The sequence below is a fragment of the Stegodyphus dumicola genome, chromosome 3, assembly GCF_044657685.1.
Source record: "Stegodyphus dumicola isolate Sdum_Otavi_A_Nest chromosome 3, ASM4465768v1".
Classification (NCBI taxonomy): Eukaryota; Metazoa; Arthropoda; class Arachnida; order Araneae; family Eresidae; genus Stegodyphus; species Stegodyphus dumicola.
Window position 1 is genome coordinate 93830154 of NC_140770.1, and position 27390 is coordinate 93857543.

At 34.5% G+C, this 27390-nt stretch overlaps 1 protein-coding gene across 1 annotated transcript in view; it reads right to left on the minus strand.

Moving 5' to 3' along the window:
* LOC118188727 (retroviral integration site protein Fli-1 homolog) overlaps positions 1-27390 on the minus strand; it is a 339942-nt gene that overhangs the window by 57251 nt on the left and 255301 nt on the right. The window contains exon 6 of the mRNA XM_085813083.1: positions 4779-4859. Within this exon, the coding sequence (XP_085669209.1) occupies positions 4779-4859 (81 nt within the window). The remainder of the gene's footprint in view (positions 1-4778; positions 4860-27390) is intronic.

Here is a 27390-nt window from a genome sequence, read left to right on the forward strand (position 1 = left end):
ATATGAATTCAGATTTAAATTTTAAAAAATAAAACAAAGAAAGAGTGGAATATAATAACAAAGTTTCATGTTTTTCTTTTTTATTTTCTTGAAAAATTCTATTAGGATTTATTACGAATTAAGATTAAAGGAAATGTATTCTTTCCTGATACAAAGTGTCCATAATTAAATTTGAAATTTGAGAGAAGTCTATAGCAAAAACTATACTGCAGAATTACATGAAAATTGGGTAAAGTCAGAATGAAATTATGGGAATTTTATTGAGGGGGAAAAACAATGAGTTTCAAAAATCACTTCTAAGTGGAGTATCATAGCTTTATTGAGAACATAAAAATAATCTACAAAAGTTTACAAAACATGCTCGATCTGATGTCCACCACTGTCTGCTACCGTCTGGAAGCATAAAATCGCATGTTCGACTGTTGAAAGCAGCATGAACTGAGGAATTTTACTCACATGGTTTTGTTAAGGTCCGACAGAGACGTGATGGGATCATGGTAGACCATGGCTATGAGGTATCTCCAAAGCCAAAATTCGCAAGGATTCAAGTCGGGGGATCTAGGAGGCCAAGCTATAGGAAATTGCCAGCTGATGATTATGTCATCACTGAAATGGCGGCTGAGTACTTATTTCACACAATGGGCGATTTGTGGAGGAGCACCATCCTGCATAAACACTGTGGTTGTATCACATCGCCTTACCTGAAGAGCTGGAATAACGGATTGCTCTAATAATGAAACGTATCGTTGACCGGTGACGGTGCATGTCACATTCCCTGCGGCACTATGCTCTTTGAACGGACCCGCAATGAAGCTTGCAGTAAAGCCACATCAAACCGTTACATAAGAAGAGTGTAATGGAATGTAGGAACTGATGTGGGTTTGTAGCAGCCCAAATACGGCAGTTGTGCGTGTTAACCGCACATTTCATATGAAAGTGGGCCTTGTCGGTCCAAAACATTTTCCATGGCCATTCATCCTGGAGCTTAACTCGCGCAAGAAACCGCAACACATCCATTACCTGTGCTACAACACACGTTTGTCCCCTTCCTGGTTTTCCTGTTGCTTCAAATTTAATAATCATATTTCTTAGAATATAAGTGGACCTTTTCGTAACCGCTTCAAAGACCGAAATTTCCGCGAAACTTCGGCAACAGAGTCTCCGTTTTGGTAAAATAATTTCACCAGCAAAGTGCGTTCCTAGAAAGTCAACGTCATCTTGCTTGACTTGGAAAGAAGTATGACTGCTGTTCGCCTCTCGAATCTTTATAGGGTTGCTGTGCACGCACAGAATTACTATAGTTGCCACATTTGCATATGCCAATAGTTTACATTGCACAATGCCATTTGGTGGTGGTTTTTGAAACTTATTGTTTTTTCCCCCTCGATAAAATTCCCATTATTTCATTCTGCCATTACGCAATTTTCATGCATTTCTGCTGCATAGATTTTGCTACAGATTGCTCGCAAATTTCAAGTTTAATTAGGAACACCATATAATTACGTAGAAGATTCATCATTTTCTAGTGTGATTAAAAGAAATACTTTATCTCTTATTTCTGAAATTTTATTATGTTGTGATTAAAGAAATTTCTTATTTAACATTGTGATTTAATTGAAATTTTCTCTTTCCATAAGCGCTTTTATATTCTTCTGACTTCTTTACAAGTAACATAAAAACGCTTAATAGAAAATATGCTAAACGTTCAAAAATTAACATTATTTTAGTCCCCTTGTATTTCCTGAAATATGCGTGATACTAATCGGATTTGAGAGATCCTATCTTAAAGCAATTTCAAGAAAGCAGTAATTTCAGAAATGTTACGTTCGAAACAAAAATACGCAGAGAACAAAAAATTCCATTTTTATATAAAATGATTTTTTAAAATTTTTCTATAAGTATGATTAACATATTCAAACACTCACAGACTGGTTTTCAACCCTTATTATTTACACTAAAGGCCCACAAGTGGCCGAGAGGAAAGGCTGCTAAATAATGATAATTCGGTCCGGGGTTCGAATTCCGGCGAACGGTTTGGTTGTATGGGCCTTTTGGGGGATCCCCATGTGTAACTTGCACATGAGCCAGTTTTCCTTAGAAAGTTCTCCACGACGGTATCGCTCTTCTTTACCAGATAGCCCTTAAGTGATTTGCCTTAATGAAATAAACCAAAGCAAAAACAATTTATATGAATGATGAATAAAAACTTTAAGATGGATTTTGCTGCTTAAGGTAATATTAATATTTTTCAAAGAAGAAAAGAAGTAATATTAGTTGAGTATGGATTTTTTTAAATCGTGAAAGAATATAATGCAGTGTTTAATATTCGTAATATTTGTAGTAAGAAGTATTTGTACTGAAGACTAAAAAAAAAAAAAAAAAAAAAAAAAAAAAAAAAAAAAAAAAACTTTTTTTGGCGATATTCTTGGCGAGAAAGATCTGCTACATGAAAATCTCTTGGCATTGTTCTTTTTCAGGCACCGTATTACAACCCTTGTGGTCATGTTTAGGATTATGTCCGGGGTGGCAGTTACTTAATTCAAGAGGCTCTTTCACAAACACAATGATCACACGAAGATCACTCCCCCATAGGATACAAAAAACGTGACCAATTCCACGGAATGGAAAAAGAGAATTTATTTAAAAAGACGAAAACTGTGTTAGAGTTTTACGTCGAATGATTATTAGTTATTACTTTTTTAGGAAGATGGTAAATCAAACACTTTAAAAATATTCTTTTACTATAAATTTCAAACAAAAATAATGAGTATAAAGTGCAATATAATGACTTATTATGTAGGACGTGGTAAAATAGCTTATGTTATTTTTCCAACAGATCAAATAATTCTCCTGCTTAAAAAAGCGATAACCTGTTTGAATGAAATTAAGTTCAAAAGCAACCCAGATGCATGTAAATATTTTGTAAAATTATATATATTTCGACGACAACAGATATACGTCAGTTTTTCAATTTCAATCTTCAGATTGTAATTAAACATCTCGAAGAATTTGCCATTAAAGATTTAAAAACGTTTTAAGCTTAAAAATCGTAAAATTAAAAAGAAACTGTAATATCATTTTGGTATGTAGATTACAATTCAATATCTTAGGCAATTTTAAGCTAAGCAATTCGATAGGCAAAATAATTTTAAAATCATTCTCATAGAAATTAGCTGTATGGAACATAAAATCTTATATTTAAAATGCACAAATTAAAATGGTCAACCCGAACATTAGGAAAGATTTGCTACTGTTTTTATTTGATTGCAGATTTGAAATTATTTAACAAAGAGAAGATTGCAGTAAGTAGTTTATATAATATGTAGTTGCGCATTTATATCACTGGATGTTTTGCGCACAATGTTTATAACAAATATTTTTGTCTGATGGCAGTTCTTTCTATTTTGCCGGGATGAGGAATTTTTAAAATAAAAATAATAAACACTCACTATTTCTGACAGCATAAATACACAGATATTGAGTGCTATATCTCTAAGGCAACTACATCTACAGACGGCACAATTTATATAAAAAAGTAGGTGATCATCTTAGACAGGGATAAAAAGGTTTGATGTATTACATTTGTTTCGTACTGTTACTTTTGATAATTTGTTTTGTATTTGATAACCATATTTCTTACAAAGCGCATCGTATTTACACTTTGCTCAATATTGTATGCCCTTGATTGCTCATACGTATAACTCTTTCCATTATTATTTTGCTATTAATGTAATTTGTAAGTAGATAAAGAAATAATTCTGCTGTGATGATATGGGTGTATAGTATTCCAATACACGGACATCACTTTATCAGGTTCAATGTTTCTTCTAACCTTCTTCGGAAACATACAATGACCTGACTAGAACAGAGAGCTTACTAAAGCTATGTTCACTAATTGTAGTAAGTAGACAGGATACAGACGAAGGGTATACAAAACCCTTTATTTTTTTTCTTTATATACAATGACTTCCGTACTTCGGAATACAATGACCCTCCACTCGGGGTCTAACTTAAAAGATATCAAAATAAAACTAAACTCTAATTTAACTTTAGAATAAGATTGGCCTTATAATAACAGGAAGCGTATGTAGCACAGAGACTGTGAACACTACAATACGTTTAATTTATCAAGAGGATTAAAACCTCTGGCCTGGAAGGCAAAGTAGCAACTGCGTAACTTCTAAGGTAAGCGGCCTGCTTCGAACTCACGGCTTCCTCTCTTCTGCTTGGCAAAAAGGCCACACTTAAATACTTGGCGTTCGCCAGACAACTTTGCATAAACTCCTTCACGCTTATAATTCTGGCCGGAAGTAGAAAATAAGAAGTGATAGTAAAGATTTAAAATAAAATAAACGTTAGTAAAACTTAAGATCCTTACAACTTCATTGTTATAAGATCAGCATGAAATAAAATTACTATTGTACAGAACTTAAGATATTTAAAACATTTTTGATGTTTTAATCATTAACAACTAATGTGTTACTTATAACTGTGTGATCGCTAGATAAAGCCATAATTTCAAACAATGCTGTTATTTTATAACTATTGAAATAAGAAGCGTTTTTACATGTCTCGAAAGGTTATTTACGAGCGTGGATCTTGTACCATTTCGATTTTCTCCTGAACTTCCTTACGTATATATATTAAAAAAATGGTAAAATACTTCTAAATCCCAAGCATCACGCATGTATTCATATGCAAAAATTAGAAAACATAATTTTAGCTTTATTTCAAGCATTCCATTCGGAATAATCTGAAAATTATTTTAAGTCCCTTACCTTGCATATTTCGTATATGTGGATGCGTATGCGCATCAAGGGAAGATTTCGTCATCCCTCCAATAGCATTGTGAGGGTAACCTGAAAAGAACAGAATATTTTATATACATATTATCAGTAACACATTCAGAAAACAAAAGAAAATCATTTTTCCGGTCAACGCGTAATAATACTTTAAATTCTCAAAATGCAGGATTGATATTACAAATGCATAGCTAATAAGACGAGAATAGGCATTTCACTACCATGCTGTGTTTCCAGTTTGTGCTGCAATGCTAACTGAATTGTTAAAATGGCTCAAAAATACACAGGACGAATAAATTTATTATGCCCATCATACGCAGATGCGGTGTTCCGGTAGATCTACATGCTAGTAGTTTTGCTGTTTATCTGACATGCGATATGCGACGGAGGACGTGGGCACCACCCCTCTACCAATACGGTTAATCGGTATAGCGCCACGTCCACCTTTATCTAGATAACCATACGTGTTCATTGTGCTAATATACTAATATATAAACATACACACAAATTTGGTACTTCATACAGTGGCGTTAAAGCTAATTAATGTTAGACAGTGGATAATACATTGCCATGTTACAAGGTGTATGCAAAAGCATGGATACGGTAGCATATATACATAACGCGTGTACTCATATGTTGAGATTACAGAAGACATGTACATACTGAAATATTAGGTGCGCAATGTTATGCTGGAATAAGTAATTAGTACAGTGAATTAAAAGTTAGACCCTAGATTAGTACTGTGTGGTACAGTGTCTTGCTACTGAATTATTTGTACTGTTTCCTAAGTACATTAACCAATGTACAAAGATATTAAAACACGTGTATTAGGTACACAGTAATTAGTGGATACCCAAGCGTTAGGTTAGTGCTACTTTAACATACATTAACAATAGGTACTTGATACAATGCTGAACAAATAATTGGTGCAATTAATTTTAGAGTGGGGCTCTAGTTAGTTCTTTGCGATACTGTGCCGTGTTACAGGATAAATTGTGCAGATGCATAGTTACATTATCATATATACAAAACATAAATTAATATACATACATACAGACATTTTGTTTACAGACACATTACGTACATGATTATTCAGTGCGTAATAGATGTATATTAACTATACAGTGCCAGATATGTGATAACACTAGTAGATACATGGGTACAATTATACATAAACAAGGACATACACAATTACATATAGACAAAAGCGTATATACGCTTATATTTGGTACATAATAGTCATTGGTGACATAAACATTTGGTACTTACTTATATACTTAAACTCTAGATCCATAAAATAATGTTAGAACTAGGTGCTTATTAATTTCATAATAGGACACTAGGTTGATATTTTGCCTTACTGTGTCAAGTTACATAGAAATGTATGCGGGTGCATGGGGACAGCTTCCTATTTACAATGCTATACTGTTTTCCTATTTACAATGCTTATATCATTCGATTTCATAATCAATAGGTACATGACACATTTATATACATGAGCAGATGGCACAATGTAGAGTGCCGTTGAGGATAATTGATGCAATTAATTTTATAGTATTTTAAAAATAATGCATTTATACGCAATTATAAGGTGCATAATTGTCATTGGGTACATATACATTAGGCGCATATACATATTCAAATATTAGTTTCTTAATACAATGCTAGGGCAAGTAATTGGTGCTGTTATTTTTACATGTTACATGATGCTGTAGGTGATTGGATGGATAAACTAATATATATACTAATATACATATACACAACTTTTAGGCACATAATAATCACTAGATTCTCAGACATTAGATACATATACATATATAAACAGATGGTTCATAATACAGTGCTATAGAAAGTAATAAATGCAGTTAATTTTATAGTAAGATTCTAGTTTAACACTATGCGAAACGGCTTCATGTTACACAGTGTTAAATACTGACGCATGAATACAGTAATATTTCTACTTGTTAATACTATATATATATATAAATATACAAATATTATGTGCATAATTAACATAGGATACATAAATGCAAAGTATGCAAAGTATGCTGACAGTAGTATCAGATCAAACCCAAGTATTTTATCATGACCCAGGTACCAGGTAAAAGGGAAAGGGGGATCATTGGTTAAACCTTTGGCCTCTTTATAGATGTCGAAACGAATTTGCCCAATTCCATCCCAGTTTTGAAATAAAAGCTTCCTATTGGACGGATGCGATGGTATCCAAGGTTTCTTGCCCTACCACCAACGTCGCGAGAGGATAGTAGTAGGTGAAAGGCCTTAAAGATGAACAGTATTTTAAGTGGCTCCGTGTCGTATAAACGCTATACATTAACAAACATCTTTGTATTCTCAGAGATTTTGATCCGGGGCAGAGCTAATGGCAGCCAAGACCCTTAGCTATCACCATGCCAATAGGGTAGATAGTCATTCATATATAATGTTATGTTGGTTGGCTAGTTAATTGTGGAAAGACATTTAAGAGTTATCTGCCTAAGAAAGGATGGCTTTATCGGGAACGTTGTAAAAGTCACTGTTTCCCATTTGCGTTACCTGAAAACATACGAAATTCTATCTCTTTTTCCATGGAACCCGCCCGTTAAGTCGCTGGGAAATAGTCCTAGGAAAGACAACCAGAATTCTACCTCTGAAAGAATCGACTATTGGAGAATCTTTCACTATTTCACTATCTATATATTTCATTATCGACTATTGGAGAACTACCACTTGAACAAATCTACTCAATATTCTTTTATTCTATGTCATGAAACTTATTAGCGTTATCAAAGCTTGATATCAATAAATAAAGAAAGCAGACTAATAATAATAAAAAGCGTCGTTTCCTTTTCTTTACCGACAAAAATTATTCCAAGAGTTTTATTATTAAATTATATTTAAAAATTATTCCAGTATTTAACCTTGCAATACGTCTAGCTAATTCCGTTTTAGTAGAATTCACTTGAAATTATTATTATTTCGAAATTTACGCATATATGAATTGCACGTTTTGCGTTGCAGCAGTTCAGTAATTTACTGATGTAGAGACATTAGTTTTTTTTTTCCAAAAACAAAAGTAATTTACAGTTCAGTAATTTACTGATGTTGTACAGACATTAGTTCTTTTTCAAAAACAAAAGTAGTTTACAGTTCAATAATTTACTGATGTTGTAGAGACATAAGTATCCCCCCCAAGCAGAGCAACGCCTTCGCCGGCAATCGAACCGCTGACCTCTCGAATACGCTCCCAGCGTGCAGACCACCACACCACGAACACACGCTAAGAAACCCGGAACTTATAATGTTATAAACATAACTTTAATTTGATGTTAAATATCTTCAACTATTGTTATTATACTTACATTTTAAATGCTTTAATAGATAAAGTTTTTAAACTTACATTTTAAATGCTTTATCTATTAAAGCATTTAAAATGTAAATATATAATGTATCATTATAAGAAAGAAGAAATAAAGCAAACTAATGATTAGAATTGATTATTGTTTATAGTATTTTATTAGAAGAAGAGATTCTGACTAGACCAGGCGTTTCCAGCGTTTTTTGCCCCACGCAGCGCTCTCACTATTGCTAGAGATCGTTCACCCGTACCTTTTCAAAACTCGAAAAATACATATACATTTATTTAAGTTTATGTTTTTTAAGGGGCTGATATTCTTCATAAATTAAACAAAAAAAGTCTATAAAATGCTGTTAAATACCAAAATTTGAATAAAAGAAATTTTCCATGATCATAAACTTATCATGTTCATAAACATGATGTTGTAAATCAAGAATGCATATAACAGACGAAATGTATTACACCGAGAACTAATTTAATGACAGCAATTCGTGAAAATACTACTCTCACAGTGTTTCTTACTTTAGCACGCTCTAAAAAACTCTTTCGTATGAATTACAGGGGAATTTCATTTACCTTCATTTGCCATTTATCTGCCTAAATGTATTCTAACAGCAAATATACTCGATACAAAATTTCCCAAAACATCATGGGTTAAGTAAGACAACAAGAAACAATAGATCATAATTCTGCTGGGATAACCGCTTATTCGGTGTTAAAGGCAATACATAAAAAAAATGTGAATTTGCTCGTTAAAATTGAAGGATGTAAATAGAAATAAACGTTAACTAATACTTATTGATAAAAGATTAAGAACAATTTATTCGAAAGTATTATTTAACATAAAATTACCATATCTGCTAATAGATTAATCTCAAAACATTGAATCTAAAGTCAAATGGAAAGGAAACATAGATTATTTTATAGAAAAACGACGTAGCTATGGAAATCTAAATTTTTATTTTTTGATGCAACAGTTCTTTCATAACCAATAGCATAACAACAAACCACTGTTATTTTAAATTTAAAAAGTATCACCGCCGCCCATAACATCTCGTTGGGGATGAAGCAGTAAGGAAATAGATAAAGGCCAATAATTTAAAGGGAGTGCGAGGGTGAAAACTGATTCGTTTTCGGCACATTTGGAGTACGATATCAATTTTATCTATTCTTAATTCCATGGGCCAACAACCTCCTAAACTAGAAAACCCTCCTAAAACCTTATATGGGACTCCAAGCTGTCGTCCTCCTATCAACACAAAACGCCGTCAAATAAATGCGACGCGGTATGACCATTTTTGATGCCTATCATTTAAAAATCATGAAAACGCTTCAGTGGAAGTAAGGGTTTTTATGAAGGCAGAAACGCAAGTTCTGTGTTCCTGGTTACTTTCAGATTAATTAAAGCATATCTAGAACTCGCCAATAAGTGTTATGATTCCTCATTTCTCTTGGCTCCTTTAGGGTCATATTAGATTAAACAAGTCTTTTTGGTAGATACAATTAGTGAAACATAAGTTAGTGACGTTTTCACATAAGTTCCCAGCTCGTGAACCTTTGAACGGCTGATTCGAGTTCTTGTAGCATCCTGAAAGCCTGAAAATAACTCTCTCGTAACCGCTTTACTGTTTCTTCGAGGTAATAATGACAGAAAATATCTTTGACGCAATTTCTGCTCTTGTGTATTCATGATCTGGCGATCTACTAATTAATTCACTGTATAAGAAACGATGCCATATTCATGATATGACACTTCAAGGGATATTAAAAGATTGGGCTACTTTTAGTTGCGTTTACCTCTTCCCATCGCATTAATCGGTATTTTTTCTAAAATACTGATCACTCTCAGAAACTACATTTTGTTTAAATGACACTATAAATCCGAATATGAACATACGCTCATTACACGACGCTTTATAAGTCGCTTATCTGGCACATTTCCTACGCGCAGAAGTCTAATTTTGCATTCAGCAGACAACTAACGTAATTTTTTACACAGCTAGATATCCGTTAAAAGCTTAAATTAAAACTAAATTTAAAAATTTAAATTTTAAGTAATAATTTAATTTTAACGAGCAGTCTATATTTATTTACAACATACTTGCAGAGACATTAAGTATTTTTGGAAGCAGACAAGAGGGAAGATTAACAACGCCTTCGCCGGGAATCGAACCGAGGACATCCGGAATACCGGCCCAGTGTGCAAACCAATACACCACGAAGGCTCGCCAAGAAGGTGGGAAAAATATCTTATATACTACACGGGCTTGTTACTTTGACAGTGTCTATTAATTCAACACTTTCAAAAATCTGCCTCTTTTGTAACAGATAAGAAACGTTCAAAACTCCCTTCCATTTTATAACACTCAATTATCATTCTGAGTTAACTTTTTTGGCAATGAGCCAGAAACACAGATGATCACAGATTACGCATTATGTTTCTCTCAGATGACAGCTGCATATTAATTATACCGCATTTTATCGAATGCGTAACTCCAGATAACTAACAGAGTGTTCTGGTTAATAACATGGTCTCCAGAAGCAGAAACACGCTCTGTCTTAGAATCGAAACCCTTCGACTTAAATATTTTCTAAATAAAATTTGCGTTCTGGTGAGGAAAAGTGATAATAAATACTGAAATTATGAATACCTGGTTAATTAAAATAATCAAAAATCCTCAGCTTTTAAATATATAATGCATAGTATATATATCGAAACCTTCAACTTAAAGATTTTCTAAATAATATTTGCGTTCTGGTGAGGAAAAGTGATAATAAATACTGAAATTGTGAATACCTGGTTAATTTAAATAATCAAAAATCCTCAGCTTTTAAATATATAATGCATAGTATATATACACAGACGAGTATATAAAGAAATTAACTTTGTGAAATTCCTATCCTTAAATCTATGTTTTTCCTGATACGGCTGGAAATGAAAGTGCTCTAAAGTAAAACCTGTGAAATCAAAATCAAAAATGTGTTGCAGTTTGCAAAATAAGCAAATGCGTTTTTGTAAATAATATTGGTTAAATGTCTTGCAGTTTTTACAGTATTATTTAGTTAGTTGTGTACGTAATGAATATAGAAAGCTTGCTTGTTTTAAGCATAATAATCATTCAGATAAGCAAGATATTAGAATCTGCTTAGATTAAACAATGTTATGTTATTTTGTAATGTCCCTCGCTACTTTGATAAAATGTCGAGGAACCTGGTGAACTAAGTAGCGACTTATCGCTGAGTTCAAGTACTTACAACGTAGACTCGAGAATTGTTACACAATACCCTTTTATTCCCTCAAAGAAACGATAATAGCTGGCCTCTTCTCAGGCTTACAGGAAAGCCTCCACTCGGGCTTTTAAATCAGTATAAGAGAATAAGAAACTAATCTAACTAAAATAGACTTAGCCGAAGCTAGATACAAATATCTAACATAGTTGGCCCTTAATTTAAACTAGGCACGTACAATACGGACAAGCGTAATAGATTCAAGAACGAAGTAGCCAGAAGGCAAACACGCGACACTAAAGACTCCTAAGTGTCGCGTGTTCTCTCTTTCGGAGTAAGTAGAATTTCCTTTAAATACTACTTCTAACTCATTTGCATTCAACGCGATTCTTAAAACTCATTCTAGTAGGGAGTTGTAAGTGGGAAACAAGAATTGAAAGGAAAGGGTTTCAAAATTAAAAATAGCTGTTATAAAATTAACATACACCTTACAAATTTTTGTAGTTGCTGTTGTTTGTTCTCCATTATTTCTGTCACATTTAAGAGATTTAGGTGACATAAAAATGTGTCCTGCATTTGAAATAAACTTCTGCTGTAATGCTTCTTTTAAGAGCAATATAGATCATCTGTATATCCTGTAATGCCTTTCAATAAATACGTTTTATAGAAAACTCATAGTTCCACAAACACAAGACAAAACAAACTTTATTTTGATTAAATCTCATTTAATGAATACACAGCATGCGTAAGCTTTAGGAAAAGTATGGTAAAAAGTACGTACCAACGTAGCATCCAACAGCTTATCGAAGCAAATTAGACATTTGCTTCGATTCCATGACCTGTCATCGACTGCTTCCCCATTTCAACTCAACCGTATAAAAAAGGCTGAAATGCACTCAGTATCGCGCACGTTTCTTAATAGTCCGCCCTGCAGTATCGCAGACACGCTCGATTAAGCTAGGCTATAAGCCATAGTTGATGATGGGCTCATTATTCATACAAAAGACTTCGTTTGATATGGGGATCTATTAACCCTTGGCTAAAAGGCTGTCACAGGGTCACGTGGGCACCTCGCTCACTTGTTTGCGGCTCACTGGTTGGGGTGCGTGGATTTAGAGCAGATTAGCGGGGTATTTAAAAGTAGGGGTACTATTGATATCGAAGGAAGGGAATTTCCACGCTATGCAAAACATCGAATACGTGATCAGAAACATATGAAAATATCGTTAGTTTGTTCACTTAGAATTCAAGTTGAATTATAGTTGTCGTCGTATATGGAGGAAACTTACATCTAATTCGTAACCTAGTGCAAGATTAACTTAAAAATATTGCCCTAGGTTACTCATATGTGTTAATTAACCATTCACACATATACTCTGTGGGAATATTTTAGTACTGAATTGTTTCCAACCAGTTCGAGAGCAACCAGTAATGTGAACAAAGGCAATGATTACAAACATTCCTTGTTTAATTTAATGTCTATTTAAAGGGGAAAATATAAATGCAATTTTTGTTCTATTTTATCTAGCAAGTAACTGCTTTTGCAATAAAATTTATTTTCTACAGGTCTCGATATTTTATGAATTCGGTTTTCAGGTTTTAGAAAGAAGAAGTGTATAAATAACGATTTACCCTGAAAAGCTTAAAAATTCAAAGGCGAAGCATTACAAAGATAATTATAAAATTAGAAATTTTATTTTAGCTTTTAAGAAAGTAAGAAAAATTACTTTTTTAAATGAAAACCGCAAACAGCAAAGAAATTAAGATGCTAAAAAGGAAAGGTGTTTGCCTTTCCTTTTTAGCATCATCTCTTAGATTATCCAGAACTTTTGTGACAAGTTTTTAGATCATCGAAAACATTTGTACTTTAGTTATAAACTGTAATACTAAGGCGAATACATAGAACTAAACTTTTATATCTGCAAGATTGGAATTAGAATTTTTTATCTATATAAATATATATTTAAGTAAAAAGCAGCGTATATTCTTTTGGTAAGTTATGTATTAAAAATCATGTTATTGTCGTAACTTATCTCATTTGCCTCATCAGTATCATAAAAAAGTCCACAAATTTTATCTCGGAGAAAAATTGCGCTCATGAGCCATAGACACCTACTGGTATGGCATTAAGCAGTAAAATTTCAACTTTGAGGTAAAATCCTTCAGGAGGTGGGTACAAACATCTCGCACCCCTCTCCTCCTATCATTAAACCGCTCAATTTCGGTTCTAGGTGTATTTTAAGTGTCCTCATGAAGCAAAGGCACTATAAATTTACAAACATGCGAGCCTTCTCCGTGATTCGAACATGAGCTCATCGAAATGGCCGCGGTAATCACTATACGGATCAGGGCGGCATACATTATGTAATAGCATCACTGAAATAAACAAATCACATCCTTAAATGGGGCTTCGAGTATTTCAGCTCATATTATTTAGCCTTATTCTACATTAATTATTTTAGGGAAAAAATCTGTAAATCTGAAATGTACTTCCGTATTTATATTAAGCCTTTGTACTCTAGGGTTGACTCTCAGTCACCACTTGATTTGATGCAGTTACTCGAGGGGTAACTCTCGATCATCACTTGACTTAAAGCGGTAACTCGAGAGGTGATTCACGGTCACCACTCTGTTTGACGCGATAATTCGAGCGATAAAGACGTTTATTTAGGTTTTGTTTGGGCAATATAGCTTGTAGGGTTTATATTTATTTTAACTAACATTTATTTTAAGTTTAAACTATCTTTCCTGTCAAGCCTTACTTTCCCCTGGAACTGCCAATGCCAGAATATGTAAATTTTAGTAGAACGCGCAAGGATTCAAATTATCAGCGGAAGTATTATGATTTAAATAGAAGGAAACAAGTTCAGTTAGAGTTATTCTTACTTAGCGAGCGCGGAGGTAGAAATCGAGAATTGAAGAACCCCGCGTTGCGGCCTATGTGCTTGGCGCGAAGTAGTTGCAATTGTTCCAGTGAGCTTCAAGTCTGCTGAATTAGCTGCGGTATTTGTAAAACGCGGTGAGTTAGTTATTTTAGAGAGCCTCGTAGTTAGAATATTGTCTTTACTTTCTTTTCAGGTTCTTATTTTTATTTGACTGCCTAGTGGGCACAGTCTGTAAGCGTCAAGAGGACGCCATTGTAATTTATTACGTTGAATAAAAAGGGACTTAAACCCTTTATAAGACTCTGTGGTTTATACAAGCTTTCACAGTCACCTCTTGGTTGCGTGCTAGTTAGAGGCGCGCAACGTTATATTGGCGCCCGAACACTTATCGAACTGAAATGGCCGAAAACTGGATGGAAGCCGCTGGACAACACCTAGAAATGACAACGCAGTTAGAAGGATTTGGATACCTGGTCCAGACTTTGAGAGCATCAATCAAGCCAAACGTCTATTTCGACGGAAAAAATTCGGTGTCCGTATTTTTAGAAGGTATAGAAAACCACTTTCAGCTCTATCCTGTGCCTGAAAGACAAAAAGTTGCTATTGCCACATCAGCACTAAGAGGACAGGCCGCGCTATGGTGGAAAAATATAAGCAAATTTCTTCTAGGTGAATTTGGAAGCCCGACGTATACATTTGAAAATTTCAAAAAATCGTTAGTAAAGGCCTTCCCCATAGTGAAAGATCGCGCACGGCTGGAAGCCGAGCTATATAGTTTCTATCAACGGGATACAGCAAAATTGACGGACTTTATTTTACGAAAAATCAAGCTAACGGATATGCTGTATGGCAAGAAACCCGATGCGGAGATTATTGAAATAATATTACCAAGATTGTTACCCGCTGTTCAAGACTACTTTGAAATTAGAAACCCAACCACATTGCAGGAACTTTTCGAATTGGCGGTGAAATTTCAAAATCGCAGAATAGCGGAAAGAGCGAGAGGGGAAACATATTCTCAAAGTACCAGAAGGAAGGAGGAAACCAGAAATGGAAATCGCTCGTATGGGGGAAAGAACTATCAAGCTAACGCATCGAAACTCGAAGGTCAAGGCCCAAAAAGAAAATTTGAAAATAAGCATCCGCGTACCCAGAAGACACAGATTGAAAGGAAAGCTTTAAACGACTAGACGGGCCTGTGAAAGGGAGGGTCCAGACCCCGGAAGTTTTAGAAAAACCCTCAAATAGACATCTAAATACAGTCATCGTAAAAAACTCACAGCTACCAATTATACAAGTCCTGGTTGGCGATGTACCAGTAGAAGCCCTCATCGATACAGGGGCAGAAGGAAATTTCATGAGTGAAAAGTTCTTCAAAAAGAATTTCTTTAGGATACGACTCTTTAAAACCAGAAATACGGAAATTATAGCGGCGCAAGGAAAAACATGTCACTGCATCGGGAAAGTATCATTAAACTTACAGATAAAAGAGGAAAATCTCAAAGTATTAATTTTTGTGGTGAAAGACCTCCAACACTCCCTTATTTTAGGTATGGACTTTTTAAGGGCCGCGAGGGCCAAATTAAATTTTCAAGATAGTTCCGTGGTGCTGGAGATGGACCAGAGGGTGCTGGAACCTGTGGAGACACCTGAATTGGACCTTAGCCATTTGAATGACCAGGAAAGTAAAGCAATACAGCAAGTGGTGAGTAATTTTTCTCATTTGTTTTCAGAAAAACCGGGAAACTGTCAGATCGTGACTCAGAAGATTCAATTAAATGCCGAAAAACCTTGTAGGACTAAACCGTATCGCTATGATAAACAAAAAGACTTAATCATCGAAGAACATATTAAGGAGATGTTAAAGAATAAAATAATAACGCCCATAAATAGTGAGTACGCGAGTCCAGTCGTACTATGTAGGAAAAAGAACGAGTTTCCTCCTTCGGATGAAAGGGCTTGGAGGTTTGCTATCGATTATAGAAAACTAAATACCATAACTAAATTCCCAGTTTACCCTTTGCCGGTTATAGACGAGATCATTAGACAGATCAAATCGACAAGATATATATCTACTTTGGACTTAACGTCTGGCTACTATCAAATAGCTATGAGACCCGAAGATATACATAAAACCGCGTTTATAACAAAATCGGGCACTTATGCATTTTTACGCATGCCTTTTGGGTTGTGTGGGACCCCATCAACATTCCAGAGAGCTATGGACATTGTTCTAAAGCCTGTCCTAGGAAAATCAACTTTAATTTATCTAGATGATATAATTATAACGAGTAGTACGTTGGAACAACACATTAATGACCTCGAACAAGTTTTTAAATTATTAAAAGAGGCCGGTCTTACAATTAACGCCTCAAAATGCAAGTTCGCAACTAAAGAACTTAAATATCTCGGTTATAAAATTTCGCAAAAGGGTATAGAAACGCAAGATTCAAAAATAAAAGCTATTAAGAATTTCCCACCGCCCAACACCGCCAAGAAACTTTCGTCTTTCCTTGGATTATGTTCTTACTATCGATCTTTCATAAAAGATTTCGCTAATATTGTTGAACCACTCTTAGTAATCAAAAGAAAAAAGAGTAAATTCACGTGGACAGCGGAAGCTAACACAGCTTTTGAAAGATTAAAAGAAGCGCTTATTAATGCCCCCGTTTTAAAATTTCCTGAGGGGGACGAAAACCTGGAAATTGCGGCAGATGCGTCAGACTATGCGGTGGGTGCGCTTCTTATGCAAAATAACCATCCGCTGGCATTTTTTAGTAAAACATTGAATCAAACACAAAGGAATTATACAGCTACAGAAAGAGAAACATTAGCCGTATTAATGGCTGTACACAAATTTCGAGTTTATTTCGGCAAATCGCCAGTAACAGTCTTTTCGGATCATGCGGCTGTTGGTAGACTTTACTCGGGAAAAAACCTAACGCCCAGGTTAATAAGATGGGCTTTAAAACTCCAAGAATATAATATCACAATAAAATATAAACCGGGTAAGGAAAACAATGTAGCTGACGCACTTTCTCGTATAAAACTGGACGATGAAGGTAATGAACTTAAATGCGCTGTGTTGACTTCAAAAATTTTAGATTCTAGAGATACGGTTATTACTGAACTGAAAGCTGATCCTGAATTTGGAAATATCTATGCTTATTTGAAAGACCCCGAAAGCTTTGAGCACACAGATATCGATGCGATAAGAAATAGAGCAAAAAACTATGAAATAATAGATAATTTATTATTCTATACGAAAACAACAAACGAAAATCTTGAGTATAAGCCAGTCATCCCAGCCTCGCTTCGATTAAGCATTTTGAGGGAGTTGCACGAAAAAAAAACAGCGGGCCACCTCGGGGTCAGAAAGACTATAAAAAGGGTACGCGAGGCGGTATATTTCCCGCAATTATACAAAATAGTAACGGCGTATGTCAGGTCCTGCAATCAATGTCAGTTAATAAATGATATTAATTACAGCCCTGCCGGGTACTTAAATAGCATTTGCGCTACATTTCCGAATGAAATTTTAGGCATAGATCTCCTTGGTCCCTTCCCCCAGAGCGAGTTAAATAAAAATCGTTTTCTTTTGGTAATAGTAGATCATTTTTCAAAATGGATAGAAATTGTTCCACTTAAACGCGCGTCAGCCAAAACAGTCGCAGATGCATTCTTACACAGATACATTTTAAAATACGGTGCACCGATAAAAGTCATTAGCGATAACGGAAAACAATTCATTAGTCAAATATTTGAAAACATATGCAATGGACTTGATATACGCCATATCAAAATAGTTCCGTATAGACCACAGGCTAACATAGCAGAAAGAGTTAATAAAAACATTGTAAAAATAATTCGCAGTTACGTTAGCACACATCACAAGCGCTGGGATGGCTACATAAATGAATTAGCTTATGCTTTAAGAACGGCACATCATGATACTACGGGAAAAACTCCAGCAGAATTATTTTTAGGCAGAAAGTTAATTACGCCTTTAGATAAATTATTCTTTGTGCAACAAAGAGAGCAGGAATTTAAACAAAAGGACGTGCAAAAGCTAATTGATCAGGCGCTTAAAACCTCGGATACGGCAAGAAATAGGCAGAAAATTTATTATGATAGAAAACGCCGTGAAGCAGATTTTAAAGTTGGGGATAAAGTATTGAAACGGAAATTTTCTTTATCAAGTGCCCCAGACAATTTTATGGCAAAGCTAGCTCCAAAGTTTGAAGGCCCCTATGTAATTCAGGAAATCAAAGGAGTAGTCTTATATCTTAAAAACGAGAGAGGGGAAATTTGTAAAGCAAGTCCCGACCAGGTGAAAAAATACTATAATCCAAATGATTTTGAAATCCTTAAAAGTTTCTTGCAGGACTCAAGTCTAAACGAAATAGAAGGGCCAGAGACTGCAACAACTATTCCACCACCCAAGAAACGGAGAACTGAAGAGAGACCTAGCACTTCTACAACCCGGACGTCGGTATCAAAAAGAAAAAAGGATTTTCAAACTCCGGCGTTTAAGAAAAACAAAAATACAGATGAACCGGGTAAAGAAACCGTGGTAAAGACGAAAACACCACCTACAAAAGATGGCAGGAGAAATTACACATCAAGGAGAACGCGCACACGGCCACAGAGTCAGGTGCCAGCAAGGCTGCCGTTCCGGAAACTGAAACGACAACAGGAGGCACAAAAATACGACGAACAGAAGAAATTCAAGAAGGATTCCAGACCGGAGGACGTCAGGCAGAAACGCAAAGGCCGTCCCAGGCAGAAACGCAAAGGCCAACAACCAGACGATTACTCCGTCAAGAGGCCAGCATGTAGAGGACGCAAAAGAAAAAGCAACGGGGACGACACTCGGAGATCAATAAGGAGAAGATTGACATCCATGACACCTCTAACTTGGGATCAATTTTGTCAAAAACGGATGACGGAGTTTCAAGCATCGAAAACTCAAAGATAAGTTAAAACCTTCTATAAATTTTTCTTTCTGTTTTGTTCCGAAATGTTATGCATAAGTACGAAGTTCTATGTTTTGACGAAAGTCAATATGTCTCGGTTGAGACTTAGTTTTGTTTTACTTTATTTAGCTAAGGCAAAAGTATTATTTTCTTTAAGTGTAAAAGCTAAAAACAAGCATTTTCTGTTGGTCGAAAGACTAATTCTGTTATGTTAAAGCCAAAATTTGGCCGGAGATAAAAATAACTTCGTATTCTTGTACTAATAAGAATTTTAGTTTCAGTGCCGCCAGTTTGGCGAAGAATGAGTAAAGTAAAAATTTATTTTCTCTTATTCATTTTATGGTAAATTGTAAAAAGCATATGTATTAAACTTTTGTAAATGTATGTAAATACTTGCATGTTATGTAAAAGTAGAATTTAGTCTAGAAGCATAAAATTGTAGATGCTAAAAGTGAATGCTTAAAAGCAATGAAGTCAAAATTTAAGTATTAAACTGTAAAGTCATGCTTTAGAGCGAAAGCCTGCATGTTTAAAGATGAATGAGGGGGAAGTTAGAATGAATGTGTTTTGTAGAGTTCTCCACCTACATTTGAATTTTTAAGAATATTAAAATAGCTCATTGAGTTGTAGAATGTCGAGTAAGGTGTGTCTATTTGGTTGTTGAATTCTAACAAATCATGGTGGTTAACGGGAAGTGTTGTAAGACTAAAACACGAATATTCCCGTTTGACACCACACATGGTGGAGAGCCAGGGTAAAGTTAAATTAATGCTTGAAAAATTGAATGAATGTGAAGTAAGCAATAACTAAGAAAAACGAAACGTTAAAAACAAAAATTTATTGTGTCAAGAAAGTGTAAATTATAATGTATGTAGAAAGATACTGATACTTATTCCTTCCAGATGCTGGAAGGAAAGACCAAGATTGATTGATGAAGTCCAGGAAAAGTTGCTGTAAGAAGAAAGCTTTGTAACGACTAACAGAATTTTAATATATAATTGTTACATAAGATTTTTTTTGTGTAAACGAGGCTTTCGCCAGTTAGTTCAGAATTAGATAAACTTACAACAGGTCGTTTGTAGGACCTGCTTCCAAGTTTTCCAAATTCTGGCAGCGGCAAATGTAGGGTTTATATTTATTTTAACTAACATTTATTTTAAGTTTAAACTATCTTTCCTGTCAAGCCTTACTTTCCCCTGGAACTGCCAATGCCTTAATATGTAAATTTTAGTAGAACGCGCAAGGATTCAAATTATCAGCGGAAGTATTATGATTTAAATAGAAGGAAACAAGTTCAGTTAGAGTTATTCTTACTTAGCGAGCGCGGAGGTAGAAATCGAGAATTGAAGAACCCCGCGTTGCGGCCTATGTGCTTGGCGCGAAGTAGTTGCAATTGTTCCAGTGAGCTTCAAGTCTGCTGAATTAGCTGCGGTATTTGTAAAACGCGGTGAGTTAGTTATTTTAGAGAGCCTCGTAGTTAGAATATTGTCTTTACTTTCTTTTCAGGTTCTTATTTTTATTTGACTGCCTAGTGGGCACAGTCTGTAAGCGTCAAGAGGACGCCATTGTAATTTATTACGTTGAATAAAAAGGGACTTAAACCCTTTATAAGACTCTGTGGTTTATACAAACTTTCACAGTCACCTCTTGGTTGCGTGCTAGTTAGAGGCGCGCAACGTTATAAGCTTCATGAGTGTATTTAACAATACATGCATATAAAACAACAGCCAATCTTTAATCTTAAGTATTCTTTTTAGATTTATTGTTATATATGCGTCCTCGTCATTAGTACGAACTCGATAGTGGTGTCAATAGCAATTTTATTTTCAAAGTTACGAAGCCCAGTAAGCAAGGAATACAATAAAGGAATCGGTTCAAATAAAGATGAGTTCAATTTTTCGTTGATGAAGAAATAATTACTTTTATAGTAGACTACTTGACGACAGGGACAAATAAGGCAGTGATGAAGATAGCGATAAAGTAAGATGTGTAGAACGCGAAACCTCAGAGTAATATATAGCGAATATGGACAACGACAGTGACCCCCAGAACAGGCAGAAAATTTAGAATGGATAATGTGCACAGAATTAAGATACAACGCAAAGAATTTCGTTTGTATCTGGCGAAAGAGCCGCAGTACAACCATTACAGTACTTGTGTGTGAAAGTGGTGTGCGAAATTATTTTAAGTTAGCTGCAAGAAATACACCATACATGCAGAAAATCGTCTCCAGTTGCTGGTTCGCCCAAGCAAAAACGGCATTGAGTGCTAAGGGTTAATTTATGTATCTATATGTATTCACCTTTCATCACTCTAAAATGAAATGTTATGTACATTTTTAATTGCTGTGAAATGAGAAATATAAATTACTACATTCAAATCATCTTATGTATTTTATGTGATTTTAACAAAAACAGCGTTATATAAAATGTTTTTGAAGTAAATAGAAATCCATATAACATACGTGTTTGACATTAAAATGTTTCACTTTTAAAATTGACTCGATTTATATGTAAAGCATTTGAATAAAGTTTATGCTTATTACTATATAGGAAAGAATGATACGTATTGTAATTTTAAGTTTTTATTTCATTTTATTTTAACCACGTTGGTTTTATCCCAAAATTTCTTGATACAGGTTTCTTTATTTCGAAGAAAAACACTTATTTATATCTTCCGTTATTTTAAATCTTTCAGTATGAAACTGAAAGATAGATAAACTGATAGATTTACAGGGTCTTGGGGTACAGGATACATTAGATTACTCCCCCGAATTATCTATAAATTATAAATATGTAGGAAGGTTATGTTAATAATGTGCTTTACCTTTTAAAATGTACTTTGGTGTTTAAAATTGAGGCATTTTTGGATGCTACAAATATTTCTAGTTTTTAAGGTATCCTAGTTTTAAATTCAGCAAATATTTCTTTTACCACTCTAATTTACTGCATAACATTTTCTGTATGAGATGCAACTAACGTTCTTATATGTAAGTTTACAGCCATCATTACCTATTTGGCAGTGCACACATCAACTCCGTGGCAGCTCTCTCTTCTCACACTGTGCTATTTTGTCATAGAGTGACATTTGTATCTGTAATTTACGATGTGATCTTTGTTGATAAAGAAGGAATATAACTTCACAAATACCTTACGTTTGCCAAGCTATGTTGCAAATACTGTGACCGATTGCGCTGTTTTGTATGATTTCTTTTAGGGATTGCCAGCAATTGTGAAATACCACACTTTCCCAGCTGTTGATTTGTTTACATGATTGATCACTCATTCATTACCATTTTCTAGAAACTGTCGATGGGAAATTCGATAACTTTTATCCTTAGCATAAATATAATGTATTAAAAACAGGAAATACACTCCCAGGATATACAATTCGGATATTGCAGAATGTCAGTTTGCTCATTAATTTTCGGAACCTTGTTTCAGGAGTTCATTTATTTCCCGAAATAATATTCAAAAATTATGATTTAAATATTAGAATATTTCAACATCTACTTGTTGATTTGCAGATTAACATAATGTTAGCATATATTTTAGTAACTACAGCACTGATACTTAAGGGATAAACTGTTTCCGCTTTCTTCGATAGTAGCCATTTGGTAAATATGGGTCGAGCAAATCTTATGTCCAAATATAAAAAAAACTTCTGTATTGAGTCTAAAGAAAGGACGCTGCGCTCAACAATTTACGGTTTACGAATTGAAATATTCTCTAGCAATTGTATCAGCTGCAGTTGCTTCAAAATACAAGACAACACCATACACCATGCGGCAAATCATCACGGCTCTTGAGACGGGTAGTGCAATGGAACAAAAATGGGCACAATTTACCAACTAGGGTACGCCAAATTGCAAACAGAATGTAACACAGAATTCGTAAACAAAGAAGCAGATATCCTATTTTCAAATTTAGCAAATATTTCTATTACGTACCTAAAGATACTAATAATTGCAGATCTCGAAGTAATCAAGGAGAGTGTGTATTTCATTCATTCCAGTATTTTCTAAACGGACGATTTTGCTATTTCATGTGGGGCAATGATGAAACCGCTTAGCATGTGGCCAGTTTTAAATCAAAATGCAAGGGAAGCAAAGATTGTGGTGCAGGTAGAGATTACATAAAGACATTTTTACTACGGAAACAAATTTTACATATCATGGTACTACGTTTATGCTGTCTTAACGTTTTTATAAGTTTCGTAATGCAAAGTCTTTAACAACATTATGTTGAGTAATATTTCCCACTGTAATGACAGTCCAGGTATGTTGCATATTTTGTACTAAGGAATAAACTCCTAAATATATTAAGAAAGGCTATTTTAACTACACAATATGCTTTCTATGCTTTGTAGTTATCGAGACGTACTTATTTGGTGGTTTAGGAAAGCAGCGTTTTACTAAAAAGTGTAAAATACTATTAGTAAAGTTTTCAGAGTCTGTGACTGCGACGCAGAAGATTCAGTCAGATTTTGCATATTCTAGGAAGGACGGAGTTCCGAAGTGTACTCTGAGGAAGTGTACCGAAAGTAAGTTTTGAAAATTTTGCATTTAATTGAAACTTTTATGTCATGACATGATTTACTTTTTTAAGAAGATTCACCGTTTTATTATATAACTAAATCCACTACTAGTAAATGAGCAAAAAATGAAAATTCAGTGTAATGCCTTATTCAAATTACGTTCAAATTAACTGAAGCCTACTGAGAAGTATAAAGAATTTAAAACGGTTTCCAGAGCGTATTGCGACAGATCATAAAAATTAATTAGTTTAAGTCTGAAGGACTAGAATGGATACTTCTGGGCACACAATTTGATCAAAAGTCTAATGAATTTCTGTTAAATAATATGCGAAATTTTTATATCCATTACAAAACATTAAAGGATGCTACATAAAATGTTAACATTGTAATGTTGCGCGCTCCCAACCTACACGCAACAATAGTGGTGACTGCTATGAACTGGAAATTACACAAAGTCTTGAAAAGGGTTTAAATCCCTTTTTATTCAACTTTAGAAATTAAAGATGCGTGCTCTTGACGCTCACAAACTACGCCGACCCGGCGGTAAAATAAAAATGAATAATAACAAGTGACTACCTACGAGGCTCTCTAAAACGTAACTAACCTAACCGCGTTCTAAGATACCGCTGACAATTCAGCAAACTTCTGAATATTACGTTGAAAGATTTAACTATGTACCGAGGCAAGCACACAGGCCGAAACGCGTGGTTCTTCAATTTCTAACTAGCCACCTCCATGCTCGTGAAGCAAGAAAGCACACTTTCGAACTCGTTTCCCTTCTATTTAACTCAGATTACTTCCGCTGACAATTTTGAATACTTTGCGCGTTCTACTAAAATTTACATACTCTGGCATTGGCAATTCCAGGGGAAAGTAAGGCTTGACAGGAAAGATAGTTTAAACTTAAAATAAATGTTAGTTAAAATAAATATAAACCCTACAACATTATTATGTTATTTTATTTTCCATGAAAATCTACATTTTTTTCCGTTATTCAAATACTTTGAACTATAAAAATTCCTTAAATTTTATGGTTTGTTTAAATGCTTTTTTCATAGAATTTGACTTGCTTTAGGAGCATAAACTATTTTCAGAGTCCTAACATACGCCGAGCGAATTATCGCTGTGTCTGAAGCAACTACATTAAAACATACCACGTCTCTTGCTAACAAAACATCAACCACCATTTATGACAATGCAACTAAAATAACTCTCAAATTCGAAATTTAATCCTTAAATAGTCTTCAGATACTGTAAATTAAATTTAAATCTAAGTTGTCTTAAAACTCTAACCGGCGAATCAATTTCAATGTCGATAACAAATAGTGCAAAGCTGAATAATTAGAACTTATCAGAGATCTCAGAACTACACAACGTGAGCACGAGGGGTAGAAACGCGCTCTGTGTGACAATCCAAAAGCCTCACATTAATACTATCTAACAGATTTGCATTCTGGTGAGGAAACGAAAAGGCTGAAATTATGAATAATTGGTTAATTTTAAATGAAAAATCTTATAACATTGTAGAGACATTAGGTTAATTTTGGAAGCAAGAGAGATTGAAAAATTAGCAATGCCTTCGCCAGGAACCGAACCACGGACCTCTGGAATTCCGGTCTAGCGTGCAGAGCCACTACACCACGAAGGCACGCTAGGAAGGCTGTAGAAATACCTTATAACTTTATAATAAAATTTTTGCCTTTTAGGCATAAGCTGCAAAGTGCATATATTTAAATTATCATAATCCAAATCTTATAACCATACTCTAAGACATAAACTGGAATTTCAAATCAATCAAGACATTTATTTTGATCATTCTGATTTCTTGGCTTGTAAACAAAGTTTTCTTGGCTTTTAAACAAGCACTGTAGTTCACTGCTTCTAATTCAACAAAAATAGGACATAGTTCCCATTGTTACACAATTCATGAAGGAAATAAAGAATATACTATCATCACTCGAAGTACAGTAAATTTTACAGATAGTAATATAATGGAAATAAATTTAATAAAAAATAATTTTTGAAATTTAGTGAGAATATTAAATGAAAATGCGCATTACTTCGCGTTTGAAATTTCTTCAGATGCAATTCCATATATTTAAATATTATAAAAGCGTATGGGATGACACGCAAAAGTATGAATTTAAAAAAAAACTGCAAAAAAACAGCACTCGGAAAATTTCAGATCACGGTCTAACATACAGAAAAGAGCTTAAATACGATTGAGGTCTAAAAATGTTTAAAAAATGTTTGAAAAATTAAAATATATCAGAACTACGAGATTAAAAATTTGCAGACTTATCCTAGTATGCAGATTTCAGTTTAAACTAAGCAATTAAGAAAGCCTACTAGTTCAAAAATTAGTCTTCTAGAACAGGACACGAAATAATATGTTTAAAATAGGTATTTTAAATGGCAAAACCAAACAGTAAAAATAAAAAAAAGGGAGGGGGAAGAAAGAATAATCGCTCTGATCATTTAATTAACCGATCTGGAGATTTTCCCACCTATTTAATAAAGAAAAATTTATTATTCACAATGTAGCTTAATATATCGCTTGCGCACGAGATTAGTAACAAATATTTTGCTCTAATGGCAACATTTTCTGTTTTTTTTAGGATCGAAAATCCACGAGCTGAAAACAGGAAGTACTACAATACAATGTTTATACCTTCCTTCCGAAATCGAGGTATAACATAATATACTATTTATAGACCTGTCGATAGTCTGTATAACATCTAACGCAATTTAAAAAAAGGCAATTGATATCACTTTATACTCTGCAAGAAGAAATTGGTGCTGACATAAGGAGGATAGTGCTTACCATTCTGTGCTTCTTCTTTCTAATCCCGAATCATAATCTGGACATCATTTTTTGTCTTCCATTATGATTAAGTCCTAAAAGAAGAGTCACAATCTTCAGCTTCGATCATCTCCTTGGCAAGCTTCCATTCTGCATTGCTTTTGTTCAGTCATCAGGAAATATGATATAAACCTTCTATAAATTGTTCTGTCAAGATATTCAATAAAAAGAGACTCAATATTTCCACAGACGCCTCCTAGATGGTATAATGGTTTTCCCTAACACGCTTACTGCGGTACCGAGGGGCTCGGGTTCGAATCCCGGAGAAGGCATGGTTGTAACTGCCCATCCCTTCAAGGAAGGCAACGTGGTCTCCTATTGTGCCTCCGCAATAAAATGGACACCACTTTTGACATTAGGAGCGACCAATGCTGAGAAGGCAAGTGCCCACTATTAGATTTAAAAAAAAAAATATACTTCGACAGGTCTGCACAAAATGTAATTATTCTGTAGGCGACTCAATGAACATGTTTTGAATTTAATCGTAACATGTAATTCAATAATGTCTGAAACAAGAATTTCTTTCGAATCTTTTCACGCGATTTCTGAGAGCCCGAAATTTCTAATCCATTTAGTTGTCTTTGATGGAAACAAAAACAACTTGTCTGAAACCCTGTGAAACTACTTTCTCCTTTCATATACAACATCAGCCGTGAAGATCCTGTCCCAGAACATGCAATCCACTCCACGGAAGTTGTTCCAACCTCGGATGTAGACGTTGTTTGGCTTTCTCACGCAAGATCAC